We start from the raw sequence: 26,094 nt of genomic DNA, 5'->3' as shown, positions 1-26,094 counted from the left end.
AAGTGAACTACAAAATACAGATAGTAACGTTGTTTCCTTCAAATGTAGGTTCCCATATAATTCACTTCAATTCTGCAATTTATTTCTTCTCTCAGATGCATGAGTATTCACACTTATCATATTTTATGTATTTTAAATGTACACTCATAACACTGGTCGTTTTGACACTTTCTGCAGTGCACATACAAAACATATCAACAGTATAACCGACTCCAAACTTGTCAGAATGGAGTCTAATTGAATTCACCGTTCCATTTCAAAATAAATAGTACCAGTTAATAGGATAAAATGTACAAAGCGGTTCTATTTTTCTAGTATTTTACTAAAAGATGTGTATTTCAGGTTGCAACCATCCTCACTGATAATTTCTGTATTATCAAAAATATATTTACTGTATCTTCGGTTTTACAATAATTCAGTCAATTCATTTTGTGGATTTTACTGCTAAGCTCTGCAGTGGCATGTTTTGTGCAAAAATGGGAGTTGATTATAGACAACAAAGGGGATTAAACAAGACTTCTTCAAATAAAAAAAATTCAGCTTTTTTCCATAAAAAAAATCCAAGCATCTACCACCATCTAGTGGTTTCATTGGCAAATTAGCACACAAATAGAACTTTTTTTTTAAATTATGAATTGAAATTGTTTGAATATAGTAATATAAATGGAACCACTCTAGACTGCCCATGGCTCTTCTATGTTATGCAAAAATATTAAAAATAATAAAGTACAACAATAACACAAATTGCATTTATATAATGCCTTTCACATCCAAAGGATGTTCCTAGGCGTTGGACAGTGGAGGGTTTACACCCGAGCTGGGGGTTGAATCAAATACAGATTTAAATGCTTAAATGATCGGTTGTAGATTCTACTGAGTTACTCTCCCCCTCCCCCACCCTCCAACTGGCCAAAAACCTCAGAGTATAAACTCACAAATTTGCACCCTCCCAGTATCCCTGTTAGTACAGCAATTTTAATCTGATGAATTGAAGTGCAGTCACTTGTTTTACCAAAGTACAATTTGGATTGCAAACATAGTTAACAGTTGAAATACACCACATCAGGCAAGTCAGAAACATATATTAACCACTTTAATAACTAACATTCTACCAAAGTTTTGCAGTCTTCTCATAAATAAAATGAAAAGCGCTATACCAAATGCAAGGATTATTAAATACCTGCTGATGCCATCCTAAATTCCTGGTCCTATTTATGTTACATAATTTCACGCTAACAAAGCATCAGCTGGGAAACACATTAGCTGTATTTAATCAGCAGGACAAGACAAAAACCTGTGTTCAGTCAATAAAAAAGCTGTCCCAAAATACCGCAACTATTAAACGTCTGAATAGAAAACAAAACCGGAGTTGAGAACACAAGTCTCTTTCAACATTGATGTTATCCAACATCCAGCATCATCAAGGTCTTTGCCGCTAGTAACGCTTATACTTTATTTAATTCTGAATCCCAAGGTAAATTGGTCTATCGGAGGTCAAAAGTTAGATAACTATGTCAATATATTGCTGAGTACACTTCAAAGTCTCTAATTGCAAAGAACATTTTCCCTTTCTAAACACTGTGTGTCAAGGTGGTTCCCTGGAGTCAGAAAACGATTAGTAGTTTGTGATCTTCTGCCCTAACCCGTCACCAGGTTTCCCCAAAAGGCAGTTTCAAACTAATTTATTTTTCTAACTAGGTTCAGCAGTCAGAGAATGTAAGGGTTTCCTGATGTCACCTTGGTTGTTTTATATTAAAAGAAAAGATTTAATATTTTTCCACCTTTCTCGCCCAAGGTTTCAAGGACTGTGCAGTAACACTGGAAACCCTTGAGAAATAGGTTTAAGAACTCTCAATTCTCACATAGTCAGGTACCATTTATAAGATCACTTTCTAACACCAATTGAATTTAGGTCTCATTTAGAGGAGATATATTTTTCGAAAAGAAGCAAGCAATTTATCATAGAATCATAGAAATTTAATACACCGAGGGAGACCATTTGTCCCATCGTGCCTGTGCCTGCTCTTTGATGGAGCTACCAACTAGTCCCACTCCCCTGCTCTTACCCCATTGCCCTGCAAATTCTTCTTTTAAGATTCTCTTAGAAACAAAATAAAACGATACAAATGGATTCATAGTCTAGATCTTTTTCTGTGATCTTTATGTACACAAAAAATAATTAACTTGGTGAGTTTAAATTGTTCCACTGCATTACTAAATTTGCTCAAATACTTCAAAGCAAGATAATGTCACTCATTTGCTCCTAGGGCAAAACAAACACCACACAGGATGTGTACTGTACAAATGATAATTAGTCAATTAATAAAAAGGCTCTCCAGAGGTCAAGGTTGGTTAGGCTGCATAACATTTAGCAAAATGCAAAAAATCCTGTTTCTCTACCCTCTTAAGCTGAATTTGACATGACTCAAAATATAAATCGCATATAATACACAGCCCATAAAAAATTCTAGCAAACCTGAAATCTAACAGGCACCAATTCTAAATTTTCAGTTAGCAAATTGGGGTAAACGTAAATATAACGCACACTAAAACCATCATTTGTCAAGGCATTACTCATCTTGAACATTACTCATTTCCCTTGTCTTATGGATAGCTGGAGACTTCCAAAATGATAAGACAGCCAAACCCTCCAGGACCTGAGTTATCATTTCAATTTAAAATGCCATGAGAATTAAGAGCATCGTGCTAATCTATTTCTGTAACCTATTAGCCAAAATCAACTTTAATGTGATGTGCTCAGCAGTTAAATAAATTATGAAGTAGAGTAGGCTATCTGAAACACGCCATGGAGAAAGTAAAGAAAAAAAGGCATTTGAAATGGAAAGTCTAATAAGAGTGCATTTTATATCGTCTGTGGAATAGCACAAACTTTCCAACTCACTCAACGTTTTGAGGAAAGATTTTGCACCGTTTTTCTACAGCAATCCCTTCCCTCCGCCCCCCAAAGGCCATAAATTCAGTGACACTCGGTAATATCCATCTTGATGTCTGCAAGTCAATGAATGCACCCAATTACTCTTTTCGAACTTTGCCAATGAATAATATTAATTGTGTAAAGGTTTCACATTCCTATTCCAATGTTTGTACCTTTCAACATTATGTTGAAGGGCTATTGATCTAAGATGTTTACAGCTCAAATAGTATGCTGTATTCCTCCCAAGTAACCTGATCGTATAAAACACTGAGAAAATGATCTCTGATGAGAGCAGAATATATTTTCATTTAAATATTTAAAAGCTTACCAATATCCATTGCAGTTTCCATGAAACTCTTTTGTCTTGAAGCAAATTCAGCAAGCAGCTTCTGTTGTCTCTCTCTGGCTTTTTGACGTCTGCATGGGGAGGGGAGTAAGGAAGCACAAGGAACCAAATCCTGCCGTTAGTAAAAAGGCATACAAAGAAAAGTTCACCTCTGCATAATTCATACTGAGATTCTGAATGTGCTTTCTTGTGAACTACTGAGCCATGGAAAAACTTATTCCGGAAGTAAAGCAAACTGTCAAGAAACTACCTGTATATAAATGTATGTTGTCACCTTTTAAAAGAATATGCTGACAAAGGGACTTTGAGTAGTCATCCCAACAACAACAACAACAAGATTGCATTCATAGAGCGCCTTTCACGTCGGGAGGACGTCCCAAGGCGCTGGACAATGGGGTCGGGTCCCGAGCAGGGGGGAAATGGTCAGGGTGAGGGGAGGGAAGGGAGGGAGCGAGGAGGGGTAGAGAGTCGAGAGGGGAGCTGAAGGCACGGTCAAAGAGAAAGGTCTTGAGACCGGCCTTGAAGGAGGAAAAGGAGGAAGCAAGGCAAAGACACTGGGGTATGGATTTTCAGAGCCTAGGAGCTGAGAGGCTGAAGGCCCAGGCACCGATGGTAGGGCGGTTGGGGCGGGGGATGTGGAGCAGACCGGAGCCAGAGGAACGGAGGGTACGAGCAGGTAAGTAGGGGGATAGTAGGTCGGAGAGGTAGGAGGGAGCGAGGCCGTGAATGGCCTTGTAGGTGAGGATGAGGATCTTGAAACCTCAAAGGCGCATTGAACTCAGGCTAACAAGATGTTTAGGAATATCCCAGAAAATGTCCAAGGCCTCATTCCATATGTTCCATTAATCTGTTCTGCTAAAAACGGAATTGGGAGGTGCTAATCAGAAACCAACACAATTACTAACAGAACCAAATATTGGTTCACGATTTGTCACCCTCTCATTTTTGTACAGATACAGATTATGGAATAGTTTTGTATCCAGTGAAGGTGGCTGGAGGACCAGCAACTTCAACTGATTGAGTGATCTCAACCGGAACCGGAAGCTAATTTACTTTGAGAGTCAGAGTCACTGTACTATTTGTCGAAATTAACTTACATGGAGTATAACACTGAGGTATGTCCGACCTGAATGTCCTTTCAAAATTCAGTATTCATGAGAGGCATGCAGTTCTTCAGATACATTTTTGAAGGTGTCAGTCATAGGGAAAAAGATCCAAGAGAAGCTTTGCAGAATTGGAGTGCAGATACTGAAATCAACTACAGTGCAGTAAATCCTCCTCCTCATGGCCATCACAAATAAACTGTGATTGAAGATCAGTTTACAGACTACTGCCAAAATAATCTAACTCCACTCAGCGCAATTTCACCAAATAAAAATGTTTTGCTGTGTGGAATGGCGAGTTTAAGCGTGTGGGTGAGAAAGACCAAGTTTGGGTCTGTATACTACCAATGACTCTTGAAAGGGACATAATTTTAAGTGCACTCCCGTAACTTTAAGGTTGACTTTTGAAACCAATCCACTGCCCATTTAACACTTTTGGTTGGAATAGCAATCCTTTTGGGGCAATAAGGAGATGAAATATGATGTTCAATAAAACTGAATACAAGAGACAAGTACAGAGAATGGGTGCTTGAAAACATGAAAAGGTTAAAAAGGCAGCTGAATCATTTCTTTNAAAAAATAAAATATTTGGGAGGAAAGATCCAGAAAGACTAAATTAAATTGCCTTCAAGCCCTTTTAGTGTTCCCTGCCTAAAGATTTCCCTGCAGCCTTAAATAAACCTGGTCTGATTGTAAATAGAGAGCCCTAACAAGAAGACATAAACAAACTCTGACAGATCCCATCCAGCTCAGTAATTTTTTCCTGACAGCTTAAGGGGTAGACAGAGTAAGGCTGAAAAATATCAGCAGCAATTTGGCTTCTTCTTTAGTACAGCGACTGTTTCTATGGCAACGACTTATCTTGTGAGAGATGCCACCTTTGTCTTTGTCTGCAGGTCAGGGCAACAAAAAATGGGTCATCATCACCAGCTTATTGCCCATTCCATCTTCATTACCACCAAATCTAACTTGAAACCCCAAAATGAATTGAAGTTCGCTTATTTCAGCCACGCAGTATTACTTGATTGAATTAATCTTAATCTTAGCCTGTCAGTTTCTCTTGCTATCGGCGAATGCGTTTGCTGATATCAGAACATAGTAATGTTGGAACGTACAGATATTTGCAGCAAAAAACAAAATCAGTTTTCAGTAACTGCAGGAATAGTCACATATCTTACAGAGATTTTATCCAAATACTTATTTTCATAACCTTCGTTTCTGCATTTCTGCATATGAAACTGTGCACATAGTAGCACTGCAACAGCTGTAAGTTTGCTTGGAAATCGTAAGTAGTCTAAAAAATGAAATTCATCTCAAATTTGAAAGATAGCACTGCAAATATCTAAATAACTATGTATTTGGTAAACTATTCCTCGAGTAATTTGTCTTATTATTTGATATTAAGTACATAATAATTTGCTCCCAAACAAGTTATCCCTCATGTACAGACATCTGATGAAGCGATGTTCCTGGAACGCTACCTTTGGAGATACTAATGATAACTTACATTTTATGCAAAGTGAAGAGAAACACTTAGTTCTCATTTTAATCCGATACTTTAAACTTGAAACAGGTACGAGCTTCTATAGTTTCTTTGTGACCTTACACAGAATGTACTGTATGCAGAAACAGCCATTTTGGACTAAAAAACTAACAATACTTATTCTTCGGGCAACAAAGAAATAAGCAGTAAATAGGATTTTTTAAAAATAAATAAAAGCACAAAATTCTCCTTTGCCCCAGTCCCAGCTACATCACAACACATTGAAGTAACTTAATTAAGTCCTAGGCGATGTAAGATATTTACAAATTAATGACAGGTTTGATATATTGATGTATCATTGTGGATTTTGCATTCCATTGCATGAATTGCCTTTTAGCAGTTAGAAATGTTTAACTACAAAGTTAACCGCAGGTTTCAAAACAAAAAAAAACTTGTAGTTGCAATTTCCAAAATGCACTGCGCATTTTTAAGAGGGAAATGCAATTAAGTTATAGTTTAGCATGTTTTCATTTGCTTATTGACAATATGTTCAGTTTTTAATTTCATCGGCTCATACTTCGGCCAAACCATTTACCTTTCTTCTTTGTCTAAAGCTTTCTTATCTGATGAGTTGCTCTTCTTAGGAGGTACAGGTGGTGTCACCTTCTGACAAATCTCTTCAATGCTGCTCTGGTTCTGACGACTCCGTTCTGCAGCTTTAGCTAAAATCCTTTCTACAGCTGTGATGCCATCGCCGTGAATCTGTTTCATCGAGTCTAGCCTAGGTGCAGAGTCTGAATCTTCTAACCAGTATGAGTAGTAAGAGTTTTGTTTCCCTGAGAGTTTATGATGAAGTTTGATTAGAAGAGATAGCATGCTTTCTCGGATTTCCAGAATGGTTGTCGTAAGTTGTGGCGTTGAACTAGGAGCTGTCCATTTTGATGTCTTTGGTCTAACATCTGTAGGCTGACCAGCATTGCCACTGTTGCTGTTTATCATCTCCTGAAACTTCCGTCTACGTTCTGCGACTAAGCTAAAGACCTGAGCTGCGTTTGAATTCTGAAACAGAAAAATTGAAACACGATTCAAAATTGTTCCCATTAGATTTGAAAAGTAAAATAAATAGGAACTATGGGTCACAGCTAATGGAAAACAATTATGCACGTTCTGAATTTTTATAAAATACACTTTTCAAATGCGTTAAAGCATTACTTAAGGAATAAGTTTGGATTTCACAGAAAAAATCAAGACAGGATTTCAAGCTGTATAAATCACAACATAGAGGGTTACAGCTGTACTAGCAAATAATTGTATCTTCAAGGCATCGTTGGAATTAAGTAAAACAACTTTAAATAGTGCTCTCATTGTGTCACCTGTGAGGCTAATTTAATAAGTGAAATTTTAGGCATGAATGAAGGCCATGCTGGCAGGCAGATTATTCAAAGCAAGACAATTAAAAGTACCTCTCGGCTGAAGGCAGAGGACCTTCTTGAACCCTACCATGGAGAGAAAAACACAGAATAGTAGAATAAAAAGGTATAATAACACATGCACTTCTAACACCTTATGTTGGTCTGCAGATGGTTTAATGGTTTGCCGTTTCAGAAGCTGTGGAATATTTTGTCTAAGCAAACAAAACCTGCAGCAACATCCCACAAACAATACTAGAAATTAAAATTGAGAAGGAAGAACAATTTCCTTGTGCTCACAAACCATTTTTCCATCAAGTTTACTTGTTTAAGATATTTGATATTTCATTAGAACTTTTTAGTTTTAATGAAGTTGGAGCAGGGAATAGGATACATGAATCCCCTTCTCAATAGCAGTAAAGTCAAGAAAGGCAAAGAAAAAGTGGATGGATATAAGGAAACAAAAAGAGAAATGTTAAGCAAATAAGAAAAATGCAGAACACATGCAAAAGAATCATAAGACAAAATATAAGTCTTTTAAAACAAGAGTTTACTGAAAACAATATAATCTACTTTGCCTAGAATACTAGAAACATTTATTATCTGAAATGCATATAGTATTTTGACTAAATAATCCTTCCACTGATCAAATTTGTGTGTCAGCCTAGCTTGTGTGTCATAGGAACGTAGAAACAGGAGTAGGCCATTCAAACCCTCAAGCCTGTTCCGCCATTCTATTAGATCATGGCTGATCTATATCTCAGCTCCATTTCCCTGCCTTTTCTCTATATCCCTTGATATCCTTACTTAACAAATATTGATTGATCTCCGTCTTGAAAGTTCTGATTAACCAAGCATCCACAGCCTTTTGAGGGAGAGAATTCCCGATTTCCTCAATCATTCATGTGAAAAAATGCTTCCTGGTTTTACTCCTAACTGGCATGGCTCAGTAGTAGCACTCTCACCTCCAAGTCAGAAGGTTATGGGTTCAAGCCCCAAGTCAGGGCTTGAACTCACAAGCTGACACTCCAATGCAATGCTGGGGATGCTTTACAATGTCAGGATTAACGACCTACGGATGAAACATTAAATCAAGGTCCCGTCTGCCTGTTCAGGTGGACGTTAAAGAACCCATGGCGCTGTTTGAAACGAAATGGGAGTATCGCTTGGTGCCTTAGCCAAAAATCCCCCAAACAAAGTTGGTCGTTCATTTCATGGCTCTTTGCGTACAATTGGGCTGCCACGTTCACCTAAATACCCAGTCGCTCCACTTTACAGTAAATGCTGTGAAGTACTTTGGAACGTCCTGCTGACGTGAAAGGTACTGCAGTATACCAAATGGATGATTATCATTATTATTAAATAAAGAAAACAAACTCATTAACTGCGGAGCTTCCAAAGGTACGTTTAAGGAATGCTGTAAGGAACTTCTAATCCTGAAGCCCTCCTTTCCAATGCAAAGTACGACTGATTCACTTTCTAGCAAAGTCCAAACTGCAACATATCAATCTAAACCGGTTCAATATTCTAACACTGAAAGAGAAATAATACAAGTGAGAAAAATGTGACAATATTCTAGGCATAAAAATATTTCATTCTAAAGGTTTACCACCACTGGTCACTACCCATTATTTAATCATAACCAATTGAACAGTTGAAAATAGATCAGCTGAAAGGCAGCTTCCATTTACAACAACAACAAAATTAAATTTATAAAGTGCCCTTCACATCGGGAGGACATCCCAAAGCGCTGGACAGTCAGGGGTCAGGTCCCAAGCATGGGGGCGGGGTGGGGGAGGGAAGAGAGAGAGGTGGGAGGGCGACCAAAGGCACGATTGAAGAGGAGGCAAAGGAGGAAGCGAGGCTAAGGGACTGTGGAGTGGAGGTCCAGAGTGTGGGGGCAGAGAGGCTGAAAGCCTGGCCACCGATGGTAGGGTGGGTCGGACGGGAGACATGGAGCAGCCCGCTGGGCAGGTTGGTAGTGAGTCAGCAGGTCAGAGAGGTAGGAGGGGGGGGGAAGGCCATGGATGGTCTTGAAAGTGAGGACGAGGATCTTGAATTTACCCCAGTACATTCCATCCTTAATTAAATGGTTATCATAAATATAACCACCGTTTTAGATGCTGTGTGAAACCAACAGCTCAGTGGTTTGAAAAAGATTACAAAATTATAAAACAGATTTCAGTATTGGAACTGAAAACAAATCATGGTAGGAGTAAAAGAAAGAAATCGACGTCTGTGCTCTCGTCAACTTGAGGTAGAAGGCACACTGATGGATTTCTGCTTCGATCCAATCTATCAATCACGTCGGTTTGCTAAGACACATGTCCACCACTACTTCAGTGTTTCAATACTACTAATTTAAAAAACCCTTCCTTTTGTCTTGTAGACTTCAGCTGAAGTGAAATGCAGCCGAAAAACAGATAAGGCACATACACAATAGTCGCTTTCTGCCCTCAGGAAATCATTCAAGGCAATTCATCACCCTGAGAACAGAATGAGCACATAATTGCCAAAGAAGCACCTCGTACAGAACTACTTGTCTAACATGGGAGTACATTAGTTCCTTAAACGTATCAACCTCTAAAGTAAGCACAGTGAATTTATTTTGTGGGTTACCTACACAGAAACCAATTAGGAGCTGTGTGAAATTTGCACAGATAATCTAAACTGCAGAATACAATATTATGAAGACAACCTGAACTCACTTATTTTTGAACGGCAGCTGGAGACGGCAATTTTAATTGCACTTAAATACACTAACCTGCACAGATGTAGAGGTGTCTGAGCTGGTGCTGGCAGGTGGCTCTTTGGTGACTTCAGGGGCAGTCTCTGGAACTCGGACTCGAACATAGTTAATAACATGATGAAGATTTGTCACTATGTTGGTTCCATTGAACCAACTATCACTGCATTGTTCTTCAAGCGTTTCCTATAAGCAGGAGAAATGGTTTTAAGATTCAGTAAATGGACCACAACCAAAATACAAAATTTATAAACATTCCATCTGTCCCAGTCATTATCAGAGTAACATTCTTGCACAATAAAAATAAAGATAATAACTTTTCAATTTCTAATAACAGTCAAATTCTATACCAAAGTATCAAGCAGCTTTGCAGCTTTAAAACAATATGAATTTGTCTTTTTTTCTTAAATTGTGATCAGTGAAATGGCTCCACTGTGCAAGGATAAGTGTTTTGTCCTCTTTGGTTCAGTCTCTTTCAAGCTCAAAACACCTGCTCTGTTCCCTAAAGGCAGCACAGAGTGTTGATCTATCAAACAAGCAGCTAAAGCCAACTGTTAGCACCCTCAAGCAAAGCAGTCTGCTGCTACCAATCATATAACAAAACTGCAGTACAGGATATCGAGCAGTACTTCATATCAAGTTTAAGTTTTATTTTCAATTATTTCTGATGTTACACATTTTACCAAATACATTATAGAACTATTTCTCAACAACAATTTAGTCCTCTTGTATGTCAAGCTTTGTCATAAACAAAAATAATAACCACTTTGGTATCTGCATTTAGCATCACTTTTCAAGTGAATAAAAGCCATTTAGTTATGGAAGCACATTGCACAGCACGCTCGATCACCAAAATAGAGGCAGGGTTGGGAGCAGACTGGATTTTGTCTTTGATCCGCACTCATTATTAGGGACCTCAGCTGTACAGCAGCAAAAGTGCTCTCATTGAGAACAAAGTAAGCAAAATGAAACAATATTTACCTAGGCCATTCTAAAGTACCTCCAAATGGGGGTTTTCAGAACAGCATTGCTGACGTCTGCAAAATTGGTTACTAAGTGTGTCAGGGAATATGTGGTAACCAGTTGGAGCAGAAAATATAATAAAATTTCAAACCAAGAATTAGCCCTGTTCTTTCCAAAATAAAATGTTACGCTTTTAATATAAATTGACTGTACTTGAGAGTAAAATTACTAAAGCATTGTCTTGAACATTACAAAAGAGATTTTTTTTATATAACCTTGGAACCACATTCTCGAATTTAGTAACAGAAAACTTCAGGCAATAATTTGTTGTATTTCCTTTCGTGAAGAAGGGTTTGATAGGCTATGCAATGGAGAAATTGAATTTGCTTCAGGTCTTGTATTTTAATATGGTCCCTCATGAAGCCACCTGCTTATTTTGTCCAGCAATTTGTACCAACCTCATTAACTGGTTCTTCCAAAACATTGTCCAGACCGAGCTCAATCAGGTACAACACCATACACAGGATATGTTCAGACATATTCTGGTGATCCATGGAGATCTTAAAAAAAAACAACACTATTCTGAAATATTCTCCCAATTCAAATATACAAGCAATAACAGCAGATAAAATGAGTTCAACATTTCATTTGTTAAAACTATCAAACTATCCCAATCTCACTGAAAGGTTATTACCTATCAATCGCAAGTGAAGATGTTTTGCCCCAGCAACGACAACACTAAATTTAGCTTGAATTTATTTAAATATAAACTTGATAGCTTTGATGTACTATTTTATAAATATTATTTTGCAGATATCTGCGTATGTGTGTTACCTTATAAAGAAGAGTGAACAGGACGATGTGTAAAGTTTTACAGTGCAAGAGTCGCATAAGACCTTTGTAGTTGGGATTTAGAGAAGTTCTCTCCCGATACGGTGGCCACGGGTTTCCAGAGAACTTTCCAGTCTGCTTCAGGCTGTCAAACAATAGAGCAGAAAATTAAAGCACTCGATAGGAGTAAATAGAAAAGAGCAACTTTTTGTTCATTAAATTACGAATTATTCATAGACGAGAAAGCAGAAAAAAGGGAAGTTAATTTCTTTCTCCAAATGTTATCACTAATAAGTAACAGAATACCTCAGTTAACATCCGAGCAATTGGCCAATCGAAGGAAATGTGAAGGACATGGTTGCGGAATTGCTTTTTCGTGTGCCTTGAACTATCCTTTTGCCTCAGGGAAGAAAATCGGTTGTTCAATTTGCAATTAAATTGTGCCAGTGTAAAAGCTAAGTAATATTTAGTCAAACTGGCAGGCTGTAGATCAAAAATTTTAACAGACTCAGTCAGTTTTTGTAAACCAAAATACTGGAGATATTTACTGGCAGAAACACTCCCTTGTTATTACCTTTTACAGAGTGTGGACTTTCCTGTTTAAGGTCAAATAAACTTGAGGGGTTTAGCTTTGAAAAGGTTATGATATCTGGCATTCGGGCAAAAGGAAACTCGAGCAAAAGTACTCTGAATCGACTAAAGCATTTTTTTTTTGCACGTGGGTTTTGAAAGAATTACTTTGAACTCTCCTGTTTAATTCAGGTTTAAAATTGAGAAAACCTTGGGAGGGGGATGCTTCAGCCTAAAGGTAAATATGCTGATAAAACTACAGAAACCTTGAAAGTAGAGAATTGTTACTCCATTTAATTTGTAAAAAAACTCAAAGATTATCAGCAGTGGCTCCCATTTTCACACCATTTACAATACCACAACACAAGCATTACCAAAAAACATTTCCAATTAACCAGACTAGCTCTTTTCAACAAGGGAAACCTTCAGTGATATATTACACAACGAAATTACACTTTGCCAAAATCATGTCAAAAAACTTGAATCATTGTTGGAAATATTGAGGAAAGAGTAGGGGAAAAAATTCCAAATGGTAAAGATTCGACTTTCAAACTAATGACCACAAACTATTTGGTTTGGTCCTCGTCTGCATCCTCATCCCATCGCTGAACAGGATTAGGAAAGGATTGGGAATGCTTTCTTCTGCACCCATCGTTATCCTCCCTCCTTCAGTCCCACATTCAGAACGCTGATGAAGATGGCACAGCTTACATCTTATAACTCTAAAAGTATACACAATATCTCGATGCATCTCACTCTGAATAATACAGTGCATTTATCAGATTCAAGCATTAAAAGTTAACCCCTAATTTTGATGCAGGTTTGTGTTATATAATTTTTAAAACTGTAAGTAAGCCAGTCTTTAAAAAACAGAAACAAACACACAGGTTCAAACAGAAAAGCTAAACAGGATCTTTGGTGGTGAGGGGGAGAGAGAGTCACCCAAACAATCCACATGTTTGATGCTTCAACTGACTATATTTCAAACAAATATTGAGCTTGCTTGAACTTTTAAAAAAAACAAGTACTTACAATTCCATGTATCTATCCATGGCAGACTGAACATCTCTACGATACACTGTTCGATGAATCACCATAATTGGATCAAATTCTTGATTCCAGACATCAGCTGGCAAAGAAAAAGGAGGAAAGAAAATCAGTACAGATCTGCTAACTTAATAAAAAGCATCCAGAGAAGAAAATACACTTTGAATTGTATTCATCTCATCAGTGTTGAAGATAGTTCATTAAACCTACCAATTTTAAGTCAAACAGTCAAACAAATATATGTTATGCAGGCTGCAGTCAATTGAAACAACAACAACAACAAGATTCCATTTATTGATCGCCTTTCACGTCGGGAGGACGTCCCAAGGCGCTGTACAGTTGGGACAGGACCCGAGCAGTGGGGGAAATGGTGAGGGGAGGGAAGGGAGGGAGCGAGGAGGGGGTAGAGAGTTGAGAGGGGAACTGAAGGCACGGTCAAAGAGAAAGGTCTTGAGACCGGCGTTGAAGGAGGAAAGGGAGGAAGCGGCGAAGGCACTGGGGATAGAGTTCCAGAGCCTCGGGGCTGAGAGGCTGAAGGCCCGGTCACCGATGGTAGGGCGGTTGGGGCGGGGGATGTGGAGCAGACCGGAGCCAGAGGAACGGAGGGTACGGGCAGGTAACAATAACAAGGACAACTGTATCATTAGTTTGACCTTGACAGTTCAGAGTTTTGACAGACTTGGAGAAATTGTGCTGCGATATTAATGGACAAGATGGAAACTTCCACATAGCCTAATATACGTTCCAATAAATTTAGATGAACAAGTCATGGTGAATTGTGCATTTTAATTTCTGTATTTGGGGACATGGTTCAACATGATAAACCTGTCTTGGAAGAGAAGAGAGTTAGAAGGTGAAATTCAACAATCTAATTCAATGACAACTCTTTATTTTATTTATTTGATTTGATTTTTATTTGCGATAAAAGAGTTAAAGCAGCTGTAATTGCTGTTTCTTGCATGAATAATGAATAAACCAAAAGTATTATTAACAAAGGTACATCATGCATTTGTGAGATAGCAACGTATCCCCAATAAAGAATATTGAATTGTTGAAATGAAGCCATTTAAACAATTGGTATTCCAAGGAATCACGTATGTTTCCTTAAATTAACTTTTCTATTAAACAGAGCTTCATCACTGCTAATTTTAGTACAAAGGTTACAAAGGTAGTCTTTATCTATTCCAACACATTATAATCTCAACATTACAACACAGCGCTCTCCAGCAGTGCAGAGAGAACGTTTCATTTCCTCCACCCTCCCCTACACACAAACAAACACACCAAAATTAACCTCGACATTACCTTTGCTTTCAGTTCTGAGAGAATGGAGTTTTAACAAATAAATCCCTCAAAAAACAAAGCAATCTAAAAATAATTTATGCAAAATGTAAAAGTGTTTCATGTTTGATGGCTCAACAAGATTTATTTTCTACAGATAATCTCTTAAATATACATTTAACAGAAGCAGATTGTATTCAAAGAAATCCTGGTATATGTATTATTATAAAAGCATCCCAGAGTTTGCATTCATAAGGGTGACTGGCCTCATCAATACAAATGGTAGGCTTGCAACAACTGATTACTTGATTCCCCTTCCCCATCTGACTCCCAGAGAATCAAGTTCGAGATCCTGACCCTTTTAAATCCCTCCACTGTATTGCCCCCGCCTACTTCTGTCTCCTTCTAAAATATAGCAATTATTTAACAGCAAGGTTTATTTAATAGCCTTCCCTACTGGATTTAAACTCGTTATATACTTTTGACTGATTACAAAAATAAGCATAACATCGTATAACAGTAGGTAGTAGACGATTTGTTTTTTTAAAAAATGGTTATGGTCTTTCACTGAAGCATCATATAGGAATCTGAAAGCACAATACTGCCACCTGGAGTTTATGTGGTGGAAATAGTACTTCAGGGGGGAAAAAAAATGAGGAATAACTCAAAACATTTTCAGAAATATACAAATACAAGATTATATTCGTAAAACCCCTTTCACGTCGGGAGGACGTTCCAAATATTAGGTTTTGCTGCAAGCCATGTGAACAAAAAAAGTGCAAATTTAAACACCTGCAAAATTAACACAACAACTAAAATACATACCTTTAGGGGTATACATTCCCTGCTGCATGGAACCTCCAGGTTCAAAGACTGGTGCCTTAAAATCAGCCACAGCAGAAAGCATTGCTTCAAAGTAATAACTCCCTGGGATAATCCCACTCTTGGGGTTGGGGTTTTCAGGAATGTATTTTTTTTGATTAAGGAAACAATATAGATGGACAGGTATACTTTGAGATACCAAAATGTTTCAACTTATCAATTAAAATTCACTTTCAGATTTTAAAGCACACATTAACATTTGTCAACTGAAATATTTCCAGGTTTCACGGCTGACTTCACCAAAAAAGATTTTATACATGTACCTACACATTAGACTTCAGACATACTGTACTAAAGAGATAATGTTCTTGATTTGAGTAAGTAGAAGTAAATTCGGAAGGGCATGCACCCTCCCATATAAGAGGGTTCGGCCCTCCATTTTCACCCCTTATCTGCCATCTCCTATGAGTGGATGCTTGTTACAATACTTAATCAAACAGCCTGAAACCATATACCAGATTCTGAACTATCCAAAAGGATATGAGATCTAATAATGTACTGTGTGTTCTGTCATTCATGCAGAGCTGTGCAACCATTTCCGCCCTCAGGATCTCATCATCTGTCATTCCTGAAATAAAAATGAATAATAAATTAGCACTGATAAGGTCTCCAGATGAATCTAACTAATAGTCATTTGACAGAAAATTCATCATCATACAGTATTACAGTAAGCAGCAGTTCAGAAAATAGGTTATTCTAATTTAATACAAATATTTAAGTACAGTGCTATGAAATTTGTCATTCTAATTTACTGAAGAATTTGGCATTTGCACACACAAGTAATGAATGGAAATATATTTCATCAAGACTTTTAAAAAGGTGCTCATAAAGATTCGAGCATCAAACTTTTAAACCATTAGTTCACACTGCTTCACATCTCAATAGTTTCTGAAGATATAGACTCCCACAAAACCATAAAAATAGGGTAAACAGAGTGTATGGTGCCATGTAAATCACAAATCCAACGGTTATTTATCAAAATTGCAGTACCGTCTTAAACAGTTTATTAATGCCTGCTATAGAAGTTCTTTTCTTGTACAGAAATATAAATCAGTTTTAAGAGCTACTCATTTTAACACTCTTTATTATGCCACCGCATGGTAAATCAACCACTGAGCCAACAGAGAACCCTACAGAGTGCTTTTATATAAGCAGTGCAACTTCATCTGTCAAATTAAAATTGGCATAGAATCGGATGCCACTGATCAGATGCTAAACAAATTCAATATTTATATATATTCACCTCAGGAGAATCTAACTGTAATTTTGAACAGTACAGTGAACTAAGAAGGTGATTTAAAACACAAACTGCAGCTATGTGAACCAATCAAGGAGCAAGGAAAAGAAAAAGTGCAGAAAGGAACTAAAATGGGAAACGGTATAAAATAATCAAATACAACTTACCTAAATGGATGCGTAGGCTCATCAAAATAACTAGAAATGTGAGAGCTCCTTCAAGCATAGGTCTTTCATTTTCTGCATCAAGAATTGTATTCTGATGCTGTGATGCCATCGTCAGTAGATCAACCACTTTAAATCTAGCAAAGTCCATGAATTTGCATAAATATACAAGCAGTTACTGTCATAAGATAATACCCTCAAGAACAATGACCCGGTATTTCATTTACATAAAATACTTATACTGTTTACTTTTTAATATGTCATTAGTTTTTCTTGTGCAGTTTCAAATATATAAACTAGTCACCGACTTTATTGTACAACGATACAAATGTGTCACTGAATTACATACTCAATTTAAACTAGAAGTGATAGAAAGTTTAGACTACAGAACATTAGCTGTGTATTTGCTGTGTTACACACTTGAAATAATGAAAGAATGGATACCCAAGAATGGTTAAGAAAATCTAATTTTACAGTTCAGATGAACTAATATCTATGAAGGACTAAGTGATCCACTGTTCTTGAAACACAGTCCTTTTCATCTGTGGACAAGGATTTGAATCCAAATCCAAATATGGGATAAAAGATAGAAAATGCAATTTTGTTTAATTGCTTGCTCACCTTTCAAAAACAGATGAAATGAAATAATCTGGATCTAATCTTGAAGCACAAACCTAGAGGGAGAGAAAAAAAAAATCTGAATACAACTTAATTTCTCCTTAACAATACTATCAATATCATGAAACAACTTCTAAACAGTTGGGCAGGGGCAACAGATTCAGGAATTGATGTTGTTCTAAACATGGCAATTAAACATTCTACAACTAAAGCTACTTTTTGAACTTGTAATGTCAAATTATGAACATACCTGCAGCAGGTAAATATCTGGGTCAATCATGGAGTTGCAAAAGTGGGACTGCACATAGGTCATAGCTTGCCCTTTAATCTGTAGTCCATTTCGGACCCACATGTTACTGTGTATCTCTGACAGACATGCCTGAAACAAATAGCCATTTAGTTCTGAATATGGGTATTTCATTTGAGATAAAAATACAACATTAGATAACAAGTATTGAAAAATGTCCACTTTTTCTGCAAAAGATGACCCATGTTGATGACAACAAACCTCAACTTGCAAGGGAAACAAAAGTCTGGACAGTATAAGAGCAAATTTAAAATCAAGGGAAAAAAATAACCTGAATTTGTAGTGGATGAACCATAAGTTTCATGAGCATCTCTTGATCTGGTAACAGTGCATCTAGATCCAGTTGCTGGCATTGAATTGCCTGTGAAGTGAACAACATAACCAATGTATTGGCAACAGAAACTTCAAATGTATCCCATTTGCATTTTAAGTTCACATTACAGCTATCAATGCTGGCTTCACAGTGTAAATCAAGAAATTTGCACCTAATATTTTTCACCCCCAAAGTACCTACTCCAAACCCAAACAAACAAATTAGAATTTGAATACTGAACTAAACATTTGAAAATATGATTTATATAAATGACACTCCCAAGTCCAGATAAGGCAGCCAGGCACATTGAGACAGTNAAAAAAATACTGTTTGTCCGAAGAAACTGGCCAATCTGGAAAGACCCAGTAGGTCAATGATGGAGGAGATTGCAAAGTGGCCCAATTGAAGCTTCCAATTTATAAAGAGTACTGATGCAAGTTCAGCCTTGCACCAAGGCATTCCAAGAACATGGGGCACATGGTACATTTAAAATTAAACAGGGAATCCAGACAGAATTACATCAGACAGCAGAAAATAATATCGATTTATTCATCAATCATCGTTACTAAAAAAAAGTTTAATTTAATGCACAAATCAGATACAATAGGTGATCTTACCTTGCTCAGAAACATAGCATAGTAACGATGGAGAGGCAAATGAAACGTAACCTGGTTAGGAGTTGGCTAGATAAAAACAACAGAAACCAATTTAAAGTTTACAGATGCCACTAGAACAACAACTTGCACTTATATAGTGCCCTTATGTAGCAGGCAGCATATCAGAGCACTTAAACTATACATTATAACACAATAGTGTCAAGCTTTCTTTCATACTTAAATTAAAATGACACTATGTCACAAACTATCAACCAAATAGATTACTGAATAGTGACAACTAACAGGATATTTACATAACTTCATGCAGGACACACCTGGCTTTATCCAAACTACTTGTATTCTTCATCAGTGTGCATTTTGTACCTAACTTGGCAAGTATTTGGACAAGCTGAATCCAGAACATTAATAAGATTGCCTTTTGGGCAGAGCTCTGCCGTTGAGAAGAAAAGAGCACCTGGCTGCAACTGCACAACCAGGAGAACAAAAACAATGGCAAATTGTTCCAAGCCCTAGAAATGTTTATTGATGGGATCAACAGTGTTATTAACTGAGAGGTTTCCTGGTGGATTTAGTGGCACAGAAAGGCAGACTGCCCGGAACTGGAGAATCGTAGGTAACTTAGCACAAGTTCTCCAAGGTAGATACTTTTTTTAGTTTAACAGAGGCAAGTGAATAACATCAAAGTACCCCTCCACATTATCTTCCCATTGATCTAAGCTAATTTCCCATCAACAGATCCACTTCCCATTCCAACAACTGACTTTTATAAAGTACTTCATTATTCCATCAATACCTCATCAATAAAATTGATAGCATCAAACCAATCCTGTAGCGCATCCAGGCAATACCTGGCTACTGTTCTGGTGTACTCTTGTGTCTCCTGCAAAACATACACGAAAAACACAAGAAGAATTTTAAATGAAACCTTACAAACACTGACTAAATAGCATTTAACTGTATCAAAGTTACTTGCCAGAAATCCAAGAATTTTGCACCACTTTTATTTCATAAGCTGAATTTTTCCAGCCTTACTTAGCATGTAATCCGCTCAGTAAAAGGAATCGACGAGCGAGGCTGATTTGCGTAACTAACTTCTCCACATCTATTGTTAACACCACAAAAACTAGCGACCAAACCCAGAGCCAAACAATGTCAGTTTTTACACAACAGTACTGGTGCTAAAATGCTACAGTTGACGCTCTACATCTACTCAGTTATTAAAGTTAATAATACACATTTGTTAAATTTACTCAATTATCTTTAACTTTACTGATTTACAATATCGTCTTGTGTCCGATACCGCATAGTTTCAAACGTCTTACTTTTATGGCATATGAAAGTCCTTACCCTAACTTTGCAGTGTGTTAACAGTCCCCACATCGGTTGCGCGCAGGCTTCCAATTCGGCTGCAAACGCCGCATAATAGGTTTGTGACTCAAATTCCACATGCTCGTTTAATTCTCGCTTGTTTAAATTCATGCCTAGAAAAAGAAGTATAAAGTAAGATTTCATCAAATGGATCAGTCACCTCAAAAGAAGTCTAAACGTAAAAAAAATGGCATTGTTAAATTGGGAGTCCTGGATTTTCAGGGTTCTTTGTTTTCGGTCAGTAACAGCATAAAGATTCTATGTACTAACTGGACATAAAACATTGATGTTCGAAGAAATTGGAGACATGATTTTCTATGTCTCCAAATGCTAAGGAGAAATTTACCTTGAAAGAAGGAAACAAAATTCATCCACATCTGTAGAAGGCCCTGATCCTCCAGGAAACGCTTTGCTACACTTTTGTGTGAGAGGATATTTATGAAATCACTAACTAACGGCCAGTATGTGTTGTTCTTTAAAAGGGGTTCACCACAGTTGACAACAACATGGAAATTGTTTTCTTCATCTAAACAGTGAGAAAGATACAACATTTAGACAGATTCACAGGTCAAAGTTACTACAGAAACTTGCAAGTTTTTTTTCTGAAACAGACATCTTTAAGACACCCTTGTATACAAAGAGATGGAAAACATTTTGCAGCATTTGGTACATTTTCCCAGGTAGAACGTTCGAGAAGTAAGCCATGGACAACATTTAATTATTACACAATACGAGACAAAGACATACTAGTTTCGAAACAATTTATTTCCTGACAATAAGGCAGAATATTTTGCTTAGCTTAAAAGCTGCCACGTAAAGGGATAAAAAATACATCCTTTAAATCAAATTTCGGCTTACCTTGCAACTCACTTTTGATAAGGCAACTTTCCATCATGTAAAGTAATACAGTGACCATTATTTCCAGTAGATGGCATTCTTCCGTCACTTGACGTGCCAACTCTTCATTACTGAATAACTGAACACTGATGTGAACAATCCGATTAGACATGGTGTCGGATTCATGGCTCTTAATCAAAGTTTTCATAATAAAAGCATAGTGCTGAACAAATGTTTCAGTAAAAGCAACCTGCAGAAAGCACAATAATAACATTTCAGAAATCTAAAACATATTGCAAGAAAGGGAAGCTTCTCACTAGAAATAGAAACGGTTGTTAACTCATGTTCTTTCGTCGATAAATACTTACATGCAGCTCAACACCAAGTCATGTGTGACAAAGCCCCCACTCAGTCACTAATCTACACTGAATTCGCCCATCTCAACCATGTCAGCAGTGAGAACAGTTGACCATCTTCTGCTTCCCATGGTTGGGGAAGGGGCAAGTGGATACGGGGGAAAAAAGAGTTAATCCAGTGTTTCCACTCCCATTTGCTATTCAATGTTCACTTGCTGGAAAGTGCATGAGTGTATGTAAATGTCAGGATCTATTTCAGATGTGTCTCTCACTAGTTGATCGGGCTGCCAACGCTCAATGTCTATGCACATTGCACAAAGAATGGCCATTTTGAACAAAGTACCAGAGAGCAGTATTACCTACATGACCACTCATGTAATTATAATTTTAACACAGTTATCACCTTTATAAATAATAAATAATACTTGCAGTTGATATAGCACATATAATATCAATAATGTCTCAAAGGGTTTCACAAAGTTTCTGTCAAGTGTTGACTATGACCATGCATTTTGTAGAGGAGAATTAAAATAAAACAAGAAACTAGGTTTAACGAACGTTCAAAAGATTGCTATATTCACAGTGTGCTACGTGTTATATCAATACCTTGTAGTCTTGATCAGGCAGCATATTCAGTAGAAAGGTTACCATTTTCTGTGGAAACTCGTATTTTACAGTCCAAAATAACAACTCTTCTAGAAAGCATTTATGTTTTAAAACATCCATGATGGATGGATCTGAAATAGGTAAAAACACAGAAGATGAGAAGGTAAAATACTGAATTTATAAAAAGTGAAATTAGACCATAAAAAGGAATTATGCTTTCAATGTTGGTGATATCAGTATTACAGTAAACCTCACATCAATTGTTTCAGTTGGGATAATACACTTAATATGACTTAAGCAAAGTATGAGTTATGTCAAAAATGCAAAGAATATAAACACCTGAACAGGAACTTGAGATTAATGATTAAGCTTTCAATATAGCAGAAGCCTGTTATAAGGAGGCAATTGGAGGGGGGGTCGATAAAATTCGACCACCATAAAAGGGATAAAGAGTGGTCCTCAGTGTCATCTTGACATCCATTAACACTTCATCGATGACATTATTACAAATTATTTTACAAGCAGAAGCAATTAAAATGAATTAATCTTCCTAAGCATTTTTTTTTAAAAACAGACTACCTTTGGCGCTGTTACAGAGTTTTACCCTCTTCCGTTTGCCAACACCTTGACTGCCATCCTGATCCTCCTGAAGACAAAAAAGGGAATATTCGTTATGCAAAATTAACCAGCTCATCTGTTTTTCCTACCAAGTTTAGCTTCCCCTCCTCCTCCTCTAAACCAGCATTCATTTGGTCACAAGGCGTGCATTTTCAGAACAGAGAGGAACATTTGCTTACATAAAAAGACACGTTTGTGTTGAGCATGCAAAAGAACTGTGTTGTAACACCATGCTGCATCTCAGCAGATAAAAATCACAATTTTTCAGTCACTACATCTTACATAACCTTCATCGGCAGAAAGTACTACTCAATGTCATTATAATTTTCTAAGATATTACAACCGTTTTGTTTCGGTTTATACCTGGCTAAATGGAACACTTTAGATGCCAATCAAATAAAACAAATGCATGAATAGATAATAGGAAAAGTCTGAGTTTTTAAGAGACCAATGATGCGTTCATATTGTTGGGAGTAAATCTACTTCAATCCCAACAGTACAGTAACATGGGGCAGGAACCACATTTTGTTTTTCTGCTGCACATCAGATTGAATCAGGGCAATAGAATAAACTTTACCTGCATTTTTAACAAACACATTCAGCATTCAGGATTCCTTGTTTACTTTTAAGGCATGTGTAATTATTGCAATTTTTAAAAAATGTAAAGTGAAACACTCACCTCATCAGAAGAATCCATTTGTTCTGTGTCCGGTGTTGTATCTGTAGGTTATTCAAAACAATAACAAAAATGATGGCAAACAGATTGCAATTGGAAATAAAAACGGGAAAAGAGAAATTTATTTGAGCAGCTTTCCAAATACAATGCTGGACATACGAAAAGAAACATGCTTCAGCCATTAAAATCTACGTTACAACCACACTGATTTCACCACAGCACATCTGTAGCCCAACAGGGTCCTATAATCATTTATACATTTATCTTAAAAAGACATCAGCATTCCAAGTCATATTACTTACCCAAAATAGTTACACTGCTTGCCCCTGCCATATGATATAGTGCTGTGGTCACAGATTGATCCTCAGAGGATACGAGTACAGAGTCTCTGAGAGCTGACAGGTATTTTTCGTAGTTTTTCTTTGCATAGGTTTTTTCTCCAGTGCCTGAGCAGAAAAAAAAAATCAATCTCCTTTTCAGGTAATCTTACTCCTAGTCTCAATAAGATCAAATAATCTTGTAAAATAGCTAAATAATTAAATGATGTGCAATCACTTTCTTGTGCATATCATTCATATTATTTTCATATTATATATCTACATATTTACTGTTTGCCTATTAAGGAAAACCTATAGACAACTAGCATACGTGGTTTTGATAAGTATAAATGCTAACAAATTGTAAGATAAATGCATTTCAATAAAATTAAGATTTAAAAGATTTACAAATCTCAAATTACTGTACAACCAGACTTACACATTTCACCAGAACTGAGGTCTTTATATATCTGCTGGTTAGCTAACACTCTTGTCAAAATAGATCGCATTGCCCCTCCCATCTTGGTTAGCTCTTCTAGAAGAGAAATGAGGGGTTCCATCTGTTGCAGTGTTTTCTGAAGGTCTCTCTCAGGTGTTGCCTCAGTTACTATAAGAAAACAAAGATATAATAGGGATTCTTTGCATAAATACTTTAATGCCACTTTATACAATGTGATCCAAAAAGAAAGTTATGCATGTTTTAGCATAAATATATTGAAGAGCAAGACACAGAATGCAATGGTTTTAACTGTTAGTCAAATTTGTTGTAAGTATTCATATTTACAAAAACTTATCTCAGTAAATGGCAGTAAGTGTATTTGCCAATTTACCATACTGCTTTTAGATAACATCACTAATATGTTTTGTATAAATTGTATTCATAATATCCAATGTTAAGCCAAATCATAACAATAATAATCCTTGCATTTGATATAGCATCTTATCATTTCTTTGAGACGTCTCAAAGTGCTTCACAGAATATACTGTAAAATATACTTTGTGGGCGAAATGCAACAGCCTGTTGCGCACAGCGGTGTCCCACAAACAGTCATGGATTGAGTGACCAATTTTCTTTTTTTTTTGAAGGAATTATTACTCTCGGAAAAGCGATCCACCAATTGACAGATAACTGGGTTTCTACTTACTGCTAGGTAAACTGAGTTATGTGAGATAAGGAAACTAGCCCAACATTTCACCCTGCCGGGAATCAAATCCAGGACTCTTGTTCAAACCACTGAGCTACAGGACTACAAAATAAATATGCAGATCTAACCCCATTTAGCTTTTTTCTGGGAAGGCAAGTGTTCTTACTAGCGTAATGTAGGTCAGGAAGCAACAGAATGGTTAAGATGGCACAAAACCAATCCTCATCACAATTACATTACCTACAGAGACGCAAGTCATACCTGGTTCACTGTAACCATCCCGTAAATGCTGAATAAGGCGGAGGATAATTCGAGGAAGCATCTGTTCAGACATCAACATCAGTTCATTGGGAACACAAGGAATATTTTCACTTGTTGTGCATCGATGTTGTTTACAAAACCTAGAAGAGTTTTTAAAAACCTTTGTTGGTTTATTCATAAAGTACATTGTAAAATGTAGACACAAACGTACAGTCTTCCTCGACCTCTGGCTGAGTAACGAGTTTTTAATTTGGTTACTATTTTGTCTTAAAAAGATTTTACCTCACATTCTCCCGTCGAATAAGTTAGAACACTCCAAAGTTCCTGCATTAAATGAGTTTAATTTCAAGTCACAGTTTGCTAGTCAGTGCATGTCTTTAACACTGAATATAAAAGCACCTCATAATTGCTCCATGTACATTTATTTTATTAAACAAAATATCACCGCAACCACAATACTCCAAATATTTACTCCAGTAATTGGGGCAAGTCAAAACAAAAAAACCTCAGCAACAATAATATACTCACAAACAGAAACAACACCTCCCCTAATGTTCTCCCTCCCCTCACAAGTCAATCTGAGGGGTACAGACCAGATAAAAAGTAGACATAGCTTTGCCACTGTGATTAACTTTTTAAAGATAACTACAAAACATAGATAGATATGATTGTTTGAACACTGAGGGTTTGTGTCTTCAGCATTGCTGCTCCAATCTGGTGAACCCATTAGCCTGGTCATTCTCTTTCCGATCCTATCAGAATAAACTAACCAATGAAGTTAAATTACAAAGCCTCACAAAACACTGGAATAAAGTGCCCATATCTATACAATGAAGCTAGTTCCTGTCAGTGCTGTAACAACTATCTAAATTTACTTCTAAAGAAGTAAACATCCAGCTATGAAAGGAATTTGGCTTGGTTGAGGTAAGTACTGACATAGATCAAATAGTATTAACACTGATACATGCCCTTGGGCAAAACACGTGTGGAATTCAACCAGTCAGGTTTGATTAATGTAGATTATAATGTGGGATTATTCGCCTCCTTCACCAGGTTAA

The 26,094-nt window shown here is 37.0% G+C and overlaps 1 protein-coding gene across 1 annotated transcript in view; it reads right to left on the bottom strand.

Moving 5' to 3' along the window:
- The window catches only part of ubr3 (ubiquitin protein ligase E3 component n-recognin 3), a 66,523-nt gene that overhangs the window by 38,457 nt on the left and 1,972 nt on the right, over window positions 1–26,094 (bottom strand). Inside the window, exons 2-25 of the mRNA XM_042336247.1 lie at window positions 25,037–25,176; window positions 24,070–24,237; window positions 23,616–23,759; window positions 23,317–23,357; window positions 22,599–22,665; window positions 22,020–22,150; window positions 21,079–21,307; window positions 20,567–20,746; window positions 20,200–20,333; window positions 19,646–19,732; window positions 18,853–18,918; window positions 18,194–18,283; window positions 17,866–17,994; window positions 17,619–17,671; window positions 17,001–17,134; window positions 16,079–16,164; window positions 15,540–15,681; window positions 13,419–13,515; window positions 11,820–11,961; window positions 11,444–11,545; window positions 10,041–10,208; window positions 7,331–7,363; window positions 6,463–6,926; window positions 3,264–3,352 (exon numbers count right to left, since the gene is read on the bottom strand). Of these exons, the coding sequence (XP_042192181.1) occupies window positions 3,264–3,352; window positions 6,463–6,926; window positions 7,331–7,363; window positions 10,041–10,208; window positions 11,444–11,545; window positions 11,820–11,961; window positions 13,419–13,515; window positions 15,540–15,681; window positions 16,079–16,164; window positions 17,001–17,134; window positions 17,619–17,671; window positions 17,866–17,994; window positions 18,194–18,283; window positions 18,853–18,918; window positions 19,646–19,732; window positions 20,200–20,333; window positions 20,567–20,746; window positions 21,079–21,307; window positions 22,020–22,150; window positions 22,599–22,665; window positions 23,317–23,357; window positions 23,616–23,759; window positions 24,070–24,237; window positions 25,037–25,176 (3,116 nt within the window). The remainder of the gene's footprint in view (window positions 1–3,263; window positions 3,353–6,462; window positions 6,927–7,330; window positions 7,364–10,040; window positions 10,209–11,443; window positions 11,546–11,819; window positions 11,962–13,418; window positions 13,516–15,539; window positions 15,682–16,078; window positions 16,165–17,000; window positions 17,135–17,618; window positions 17,672–17,865; window positions 17,995–18,193; window positions 18,284–18,852; window positions 18,919–19,645; window positions 19,733–20,199; window positions 20,334–20,566; window positions 20,747–21,078; window positions 21,308–22,019; window positions 22,151–22,598; window positions 22,666–23,316; window positions 23,358–23,615; window positions 23,760–24,069; window positions 24,238–25,036; window positions 25,177–26,094) is intronic.

This window comes from Callorhinchus milii, unplaced genomic scaffold, assembly GCF_018977255.1.
Source record: "Callorhinchus milii isolate IMCB2004 unplaced genomic scaffold, IMCB_Cmil_1.0 Scaffold6, whole genome shotgun sequence".
NCBI lineage: Eukaryota > Metazoa > Chordata > Chondrichthyes > Chimaeriformes > Callorhinchidae > Callorhinchus > Callorhinchus milii.
The sequence above is the reverse complement of the archived record's forward strand: the minus strand, read 5'-3'. Positions and strand labels throughout refer to the sequence as shown.